The 9,457-nt window shown below is 42.3% G+C and overlaps 1 protein-coding gene across 1 annotated transcript; it reads right to left on the bottom strand.

Annotated features, from left to right (window-relative positions):
• On the bottom strand, positions 1-4,562 carry LOC106576353 (guanylyl cyclase-activating protein 1-like). Its single transcript, XM_014153475.3, has 4 exons — positions 4,356-4,562; positions 512-661; positions 328-421; positions 1-221 (listed from the first exon to the last, which is right to left on the bottom strand). Exons 1-4 carry the CDS (start codon positions 4,551-4,553, stop codon positions 94-96), a joined length of 570 nt encoding a protein of 189 aa, XP_014008950.1. The 5' UTR covers positions 4,554-4,562; the 3' UTR covers positions 1-93.
• Positions 4,563-9,457: the final 4,895 nt, after the last annotated feature.

Raw genomic sequence — 9,457 nt, 5'->3', positions numbered from 1 at the left:
AGATCTTTTGAGGGCTCATGGCTCAGTTCCTATGTGACCCTTCGGCAGTCTATTACAATGGAGAGTGGAGATGGAGGCGTCTGAGGGCAGACTCTAAACACTGTGCCTCCGATTGTGGATCATGGCGACTATGTGGGTGAGATCCAAGGTCTTCATCATCACTTCCATGAAGTCTTCGTCAGTGTGAGCCCCTGCCACAAACTCCTCCAAAGACAGCTCCCCTGATGGGTAGAAGACAAGGTCAAGAGATTGTTAGCCTGAAATGGAAAGGGACAGAACTTGCAATCCTACAAGTCTATGACAAAAAAAAAAGAAGTGGACACTCGCCATCTCCGTTGACGTCTATCTTGTCAAACACCCGGTTGGTGAACTCCTCTGCATCAACTTCCTGGTTTTCGTTCCCATTGATTGCACGGATAGCCTGAAGAAGAGAAAAGCGAGTTAGCCTGCATGCCTTTGTGTGATACAGATTCCATTGCACAGCACTACCTATCTGGACTGGTCTCTATACCTTTATGATGTTTAGCAGCTCACTTCGATCAATGCACCCGTTGCCGTCCACATCATACAGCTTAAAGTACCAGCGGAGCTTATGTTCCATTTTACCCCTCATCACCAGACTCAGAGCAGCCACATACTCCAAGAAGTCTATGTAGCCATCCTGTAAAAAGGAAAGCATGTTAGTCTCTTTTTACCATCTCAGATTATCTCAGTCATCTCCTCAAGATGTAGGTGATCATGTTCTGCTTAGTTATCATCCCTGATAATGGATATTCTATGTATAATCGCTGTAGGATTATCTCCACACTGATCTGTGCCAAGGCCGTGGCAAGACATACAGATGTAGGATCTTAATTTGATCACCCTGTTGCAGGTTAACTTTCCTGCAATGTAGGACATTTTAAAACCTGTAGTGTATTTGAGGTTTAAACATTTCTGACTTGATTTTCTCTTATAAAAAATATATCAACCCCTTCAAAGAAATTCCATTAATTATAATCCACGTAATAATTCACTTTTCCTGTTACTATAGGATTATTTTCCTGCTGTAGAAAACTGGCTCACATTAAGATCCTACAAAATTACTTGGCAGCATTAGTGCCCTCTGGGTCAACCCAAATGAGTCGCACTTCCCTCAGCTTTACACTGACACCCTCACTTCACTATGCCTGCGTTTACACAGGCAGCCCAATTCTGATATTTTTTTCACTAATTGGTCTCTGACCAATCAGATAAATTCTGAAAAAGAGCTGGTCTCTGACCAAATCAAAAAAATTTGGTCACATGCAGATGTTAATGCAAGTGTAGCGAAATGCTTGTGCTTCTAATTCCGACCATGCAGTAATATCTAACAAGTAATCTAATAATTTCACAAAAACTACCTTATACACACACAAGTGTAAAGGAATTAATAAGAATATGTACATATAAATATATGGATGAGCGATGGCCGAACGGCATAGGCAAGATGCAGTAGATGGTATAGAGTACAGTATATACATATGAGATGAGTAATGTAGGGTATGTAAACATTATATAAAGTGGCATTGTTTAAAGTGACTAGTGATACATTTATTACATCCAATTTTTAATTATTAAAGTGGCTAGAGATGAGTCAGTATGTTGGCAGCAGCCACTCAATGTTAGTGATGACTGTTTAACAGTCTGATGGCCTTGCGATAGAAGCTGTTTTTCAGTCTCTCGGTCCCGGCTTTGATGCACCTGTACTGACCTCGCCTTCTGGATGATAGCGGGGTGAACAGGCAGTGGCTCGGGTGGTTGTTGTCCTTGATGATCTTTTTGGCCTTCCTGTGACATCGGGTGGTGTAGGTGTCCTGGAGGGCAGGTAGTTTGCACCCAGTGATGTGTTGCGCAGACCTCACTACCCTCTGGAGAGCCTTACGGTTGTGGATGGAGCAGTTGCCGTACCAGGCGGTGATACAGCCCGACAGGATGCTCTCGATTGTGCATCTGTAAAAGTTTGTGTGTTTTTGGTGACAAGCCAAATTTCTTCAGCCTCTTGAGGTTGAAGAGGCGCTGTTGCGCCTTCTTCACCACGCTGTCTGTGTGGGTGGACCATTTCAGTTTGTCCCTGATGTGTACGCCGAGGAACTTAAAACTTTCCACCTTCTCTACTACTGTCCTGTCGATGTGGATAGGGGGGTGCTCCCTCTGCTGTTTCCTGAAGTCCAGGATCATCTCCTTTGTTTTGTTGCCGTTGAGTATGAGGTTATTTCCCTGACACCACACTCCGAGGGCCCTCACCTCCTCCCTGTAGGCCGTCTTGTCGTTGTTGGTAATCAAGCCTACCACTGTAGTGTCGTCTGCAAACTTGATGATTGAGTTGGAGGTGTGCATGGCCATGCAGTCATGGGTGAACAGGGAGTACAGGAGAGGGCTGAGAACGTACCCTTGTGGGGCCCCAGTGTTGAGGATCAGTGGGGTGGAGCTGTTGTTCCCTACCCTCACCACCTGGGGGCGTCCCGTCAGAAAGTCCAGGACCCAGTTGCACTGGGCGTGTTCGAGACCCAGGGTCTCAAGCTTAATGATGAGTTTGGAGGGTACTATGGTGTTAAATGCTGAGCTTTAGTCGATTAACAGCATTCTTACGTAGGTATTCCTCTTGTCCAGATGGGTTAGGGCAGTGTGATTGCAATTGCGTAGTCTGTGGACCTATTGGGGAGGTAAGCAAATTGGAGTGGGTCTAGGGTGTCAGGTAGGTGATATGAGCCTTGACTAGTCTCTCAAAGCACTTCATGATGACGGAAGTGAGTGCTACGGGGCGATAGTCGTTAAGCTCAGTTACCTTAGCTTTCTTGGGAACAGGAACAATGGTGGCCCTCTTGAAGCATGTGGGAACAGCAGACTGGGATAAGGATTGATTGAATATGTCCGTAAACACACCAGCCAGCTGGTCTGAGGATGCGGCCGGGGATGCCGTCTGAGCCGGCAGCCTTGCGAGGGTTAACACGTTAAAATGTTTTTCTTACGTTGGCTGCGGTGAAGGAGAGCCCACAGGTTTTGGTAGTGGGCTGTGTCAGTGGCACTGTATTGTCCTCAAAGCGAGCAAAGAAGCTGTTTAGTTTGTCTGGGAGCAAGACATCGGGGTCCGCGACGGGGCTGGTTTTCTTTTTGTAGTCCGTGATTGACTGTAGACCCTGCCACATACCTCTCGTGTCTGAGCCGTTGAATAGCGACTCTACAATCAGATCAGCTCTGAAAAAGAGCTGATGTGATTGGTCAAAAAAATACCAGTTAGTGGAAAAAAGATCAGAATTGGGCTGCCTGGTTAAATGTAGCCAACGTGCACAATCTAAGATTGTCATACTGCACTTCCTAATCAGCATCCAGGATTCTAACAACCCGTTTTGTAACATAATTACCAGCCTTGTTCACTGCACTCTCCTGAAGATCTGCAAATAGCAGTTAGTCACTTAGTTCTGTTCCCAGGGAATAGTACCATAGTACCAACCTCACCAGCTACACTCATAAAACTACTAGCTACTGACAAAAATGGGAAACTCAAAACACATAAAGGTCTAATCTGGCACACAGCTCTTGAGATCTGGACATTCCTTAGGCTTCAATGTGATAAAATGGAGATTCGAGTAATTTCTTTTTAGTGAACATTCAATATTCTAATCAGTTTAACCAACTGTTCACATGCATCATGTTCTGCCATTAAACTTTCACATAAGCTATCACTAATTAAAGCCAGCTGTCTCTGATGCTGAAATAATTCAATTGATTCTTAAATCAACCAGAATGTACTGGAGAATACCAGAACCTGGTGCTGTCTTTCTAAAGAGAAAAATAGCAGATAAACTCAGACCGCACTCCTACCACAGAGATATTGACAACTTGTCTCTCATGATAATCCTCATACTAAATCGCATATGAATCCAATCCAAGCCTATTATAATCAAAGGTGACAGGGTTACTAAATATAGTTCTGTAAATTGAACCTTAATACTTGTGAGACGATTAGCTTCTTCAAACTCATCTGGAAGACTAGTCTAAACAAAACCTTTGGATTCAAGAGATTCCCTATGTTTTACTGTGGATTCTTGCTGGTTTAAGATGCACACTTTTTAAAATGTACTTTAGCTTTTGGAAAATGGAGAACTAGGGTTCTTATTTGAGTAGAGGCATTATGATATTACTATATATTTAGGTGCACTTGTAATTAGTGCATAGATTTTACAATACAGCCAATCATATCCTAAGGTGTCCCTTTCACCATTTTGAGTGTGCCTGAGGCATTCCTACTTTGACATATAAATGTAAAGGCCATTTTAGCCTATAGCATCCCCTTTGCAAGTAGCCTCGGTTCAATGAATTCCGCATAGTCTTACCTTGTTCATATCGAACGTGCGGAACATCTGCTCGATGTAGGCGTTGGCCTCAGCATCCAGTCCCCGGAGCCCAAAGAACTGCTTGAACTCATGCAGGGTGAGCTGACCCGAAGGACACTCGGTCATGAACTTCTTATACCAGAGGTGCTTCTCCACGGCCTGGAGATCTTCCACGGTGGATCCTGTAGAGTTACCCATGTCTGTAGAGTCGACTGACTATGTTGTGATGGCTGGAGCCTATAGAAGTGTTGAAAGACGGGGTTGGCGGTCGCCTTAAGAGCCCTATTGGTCTACTGTGAAGCGGAGGGTATCGCTCTTCACAGTCACACAACGATGGGACCTGGGGAGGAGGTGGGCACCGGCCAGGGCTTTTGAATCAGGTCGGACAGGCCACACCCTGTTATGTTTTCCTTGTCTCTAGTTGGCTGTAACCCAGGAGCAGCAGCTGATGAAGGGCTTAAGGTCCCATTGGAGGAAAGGAGGACTGTACACTGTCCACCAACCATGGGACAGGGATGCTGACTAACACCTTGGTATTCTCCTCCCAAACTGATAAGTACTATTTAAAGGCCCAGTGCAGTCAGAACGTTTTTTATATATATATATATATATATATATATCAGTTGAAGTCGGAAGTTTACATACACTTAGGTTGGAGCCATTAAAACTAGTTTTGCAACCACTCCACAAATTTCTTGTTAACAAACTATAGTTTTGGCAAGTCTGTTAGGACATCTACTTTGTGCATGACACAAGTAATTTGTCCAACAATTGTTTACAGACAGATTATTTCACTTATAATTCACTGTATCACAATTCCAGTGGGTCAGAAATGTACATAGACTGTGCCTTTAAACAGCTTGGGAAATTCCAGAAAATGACATCATGGCTTTAGAAACATCTGATAGCCTAATTGACATAATTTTTGTCAATTGGAGGTGTACCTGTGGATGTATTTCAAGGTCTACCTTCAAACTCAGTGCCTCTTTGCTTGACATCATGAGAAAATCAAAAGAAATCAGCCAAGACCACAGACAAAATTTGTAGACCTCCACAAGTCTGGTTAATCCATGGGAGCCATTTCCAAACACCTGAAGGTACCACGTTCATCTGTGTGTACTATTGTTTGTAAGTATAAACACCATGGGACCACGCAGCCGTCATACCGCTCAGGAAGAAGACACGTTCTGTCTCCTAGAGATTAACGTACTTTGGTGCGAAAAGTGCAAATCAATCCCAGAACAACCTTGTGAAGATGCTGGAGGAAACAGGTACAAAAGTATCTGTATCCACAGTAAAACGAGTCCTATATCGACATAAACTGAATGGCCGCTCAGCAAGGAAGTTGCCACTGCTCCAAAACCACCATACAAAAGCCAGACTATGGTTTGCAACTGCACATGGGGACAAAGATTGTACTTTGAATGTCCTCTGGTCTGATGAAACAAAAATAGATAGAACTGTTTGGCCATAATGACCATCGTTATGTTTGGAGGAAAACGGGGGAGGCTTGCAAGCCGAAGAACACCATCCCAACCGTGAAGCAAATGAATTATTTAAAAATCATACAATGTGATTTTTGTTTTAGGTTCCGTCTCTCACAGTTGAAGTGTACCTATGATAAAAATTACAGACCTCTACATGCTTTGTAAGTAGGAAACACTGCTGATTTTGCAGGTTATCAAATACTTGTTCTCCCCACTGTATTTCCACACTGAGGTTGGAATAATACTGTGAAAATGATAATGCCTTTTTAGTATAAGAGCTGTTTGAAAAGGCTGCCTGAAATGTCAGCCTGTTTTGGTGGGGTGGAGTTTTGGCCCGCCTGATGACATCACCAAGCTGTAAATGATTTAATAGACCAATAAGAGTTCAAAACCTAATTTTCAGTTTTCCCCTCCCCACTCAGACAACTCCTAGACAGTCCTAACAAAATCCTTGCTTGAGAAATTGCTCTTTGCTGAAAAGCTATTTTTGTTTCTTTTTGACAATTTTAATTGAAAACAGTCACAATAAGGTACTTAATTGTTACCTAGAAATGATTTGATATTGAGATAAAAATTGCACATTGGACCTTTCATTTTTTGGGGGTGTATGCTCTTTACTATTTATATTTCGAATGATAGGGAGGACAGCAATATGGTCCAATTCACGTACCTATCACTATAAAGCGTTGTCATCCCTGCTGCCTCTGATCAGACAGACTCACTAAACAAATACTGTTTCTAAATGATGTCTGAGTATTGGAGTGTGCCATCTGGTTTTCTTAATCGAAGGAATTTGATGTATAGTATTTACTTTCACTTTTACTCAAGTGTGACAATTTAGTACTTTTTCCATCACTGTAAATGCACTGCAGCATCATTAGTCATACATATGCATTGCTTCTCTGGATCAGCAATAGTGAAGTAAATGCTACTGTTTCTGGAAACTGTTTTCATTCAACAATCTGGAATCATTTCATGTTATCTCACCTATTTGCAAGCCTACATCAATCATGATCATGAGTCTGTGTGGCATTTGACTGGAAAGGGAAGAAAATAGTGAAGAATGTCACACAGTTCTGTGTTTAGTTTGGTTTATTGAGATTCTTTCACATTCATAGACCAAGTAGGACCAGGTCATTACTCATTAATAAGTTCATCATGACCACAAGACAATGCTTTCTGCAAGCATAAACTATCTGTATTTCAGTGCCAGACTTTGATTCTCTATACAGCGCAACAGTAACATTGACGCCAGACAAGCAGTGGATTTAGCATAATGCACAATAAAGTACTTCAACTGTGGTGCTTAGGCCCAGATAGAACATTGTGGCACATCCTACAGTCAGAAGTGTCTTACTTAGACTACAGTACAGAGTACTGGCAGTACATCCAACGAGCCTCGCAACCACAGACCATGTGTAACAACGCCAGCCCAGGACCTCCACATCCGGTTTCTTCACCTGGGAGATCATCTGAGACCAGACACCCGGACAGCTGATGAAACTGAGGAGTATTTCTGTCTGTAATAAAGCCTTTTTGTGAGGAAAAACTCATTCTGATTGGCTGGGCCTTGCTCCGCCCCTGCCCAGTCATGTGAAATCCATAGATAAGGGCCTAATTTATTTAAATTGCCTGATTTCCTTATATGAACTGTAACTCATTAAAATTGTTAATTGTTACATTTTGCATTTATATTCTTGTTCAGTATACAACAAAGAAGTTACTGCAAACACTTGTTTTCACCTCGCGCATCATTGCACGTGTGATAGAACAGCAGAATGTGTACTGCAATTTGTTTTTACCACGCTGCTCACCTCCGTAACACAGGAACTGTGGTGCCGTTTCCCCTAATGCAGATTCCATCTTTAAAGGCTTTATCTAGACCAGGGGTGTCAAACTCATTCCATGGATGGCCAGTGTCTGCAAGTTTTAGGTTTTTCCTTTCAATAGAGCCTTAAACAACCAGGTGAGGGGAGTTCGTTACTCGCTGGTGACCTTAATTCCTCTGATTACAAGGGAGGAGTGAAAACCCGCAGACACTCATTCATCCGTGGAATGAGTTTGACACCTGTGGTATACACTGAGTGTACAAAACATTAAGAACACCTGCTCTTTCCATGACATAGACTGACCAGGTGAAAGATATGATCCCTAATTGATGTCACTTGTTAAATCCACTTCAATCAGTCTAGATGAAGGGGAGAAGACAGGTTAAATAAGAACTGAGACATGGTTGGTGTAAGTGTGCCATTCAGAGGGTGAATGGGCAAGACAAAATATTTAAGTGCCTTTGAACAGGGTATGGTAGTAGGTGCCAGGCACACCGGTTTGTGTCAAGAGCTGCAATGCTGCTGGGGTTTTTTAACTAGTTTCCTGTGTGTAACAAGAAGGGTCCACCCAAACGACATCCAGCCAACTTGACACAACTGGGAAGCATTGGCGTCAACATGGGCCAGCATCCCTGTGGAATGCTTTCGACACCTTGTAGAGTCCATGCCCCAACGAATTAAGTCTGTTCTGAGGTCAAAAGGGGGGTGCAACTCAATATTAGGAAGGTGTTCCTAATGTATGGTATACTCAGTGTATATGAGTGATTGAAATAGTGATTTAAGTACAGACAACAGTCAACACATTTCCAACTATAAGGATTCTTTTTGGCATGATTTTGAACACAATGCTGCCATTCATATAGTATTTTCACAGTTTTTACAAATAAAATAAGTTAAAAAAAATAATACAATAAAAGGATACACATAAGCATAGATAAAGACAATTCTGTATTTGTTCAACTCAATAGTGGTTAGAATTACTGATAGACAGTATAATGCAGGAATGGGAATAGTCTTGAGACAGACTGAACATAAATGTAATTGATTAGATTTGGTTCTGGGTGCCGAGATTAAAATTTGAAAGACCCATTCCCTGTCCGGTGGCCCTGGAAACATACTTCTCACTTATTTACAGTCACATGAATAGCTGGCTGTGGGGACAAAATAGCTGCTTAGAGTTAGATCCCTATACTGTACATCCTATACATATTACAAATGACAGTTAGTAGGTAGGTAGTGTAGTTGAATTGACGTTATACCCTTTAGAAAAGTGTTTCAATACCAGAGATGTCTTAGTGTGTTTAATACCTGATTCTACCCCTCCTGTTAGTGGTTTTGGAGAAGCTTTCCTTGAACATTATTCTAGCAGTTTACGATATGAAAATTCAAACATGTAACTTTCATATTGGCATTACAGTACAAGGAATACACATGCAACTGATACATGCATATACTGTAAAACACTAGACTGTTAGTAAGTGTAAGGAATTAAACAATGAAATGAATTAATGACTTCAGTAAGGTGCTCTTTCCATTCTAATTCAACTCTCTCCCAACTTTCTCACCACTGTTGCACTTCATTTTCCCAAAAGATCAGTGAGATCTTCTGATTTGATGTCTTGAGCAGGCTGTCCGGTAGGTGCTAGGGTTTAAGGTTAAAACGCTCAAAATCATTCTAAGACTTCTTCAAGTTTAAAGAGACTTGACATGTTTAGTCTGGTCACCCTGATTTTGTGTCAGGGCTGGGGCAGATCTGCTTGGCAACCCCTCCACCGCCCCTTCTACG

The sequence above is a fragment of the Salmo salar genome, chromosome 17 (genome assembly GCF_965601325.2).
Source record: "Salmo salar chromosome 17, fSalSal1, whole genome shotgun sequence".
Taxonomy (NCBI): domain Eukaryota; kingdom Metazoa; phylum Chordata; class Actinopteri; order Salmoniformes; family Salmonidae; genus Salmo; species Salmo salar.
The sequence above is the reverse complement of the archived record's forward strand: the minus strand, read 5'-3'. Positions and strand labels throughout refer to the sequence as shown.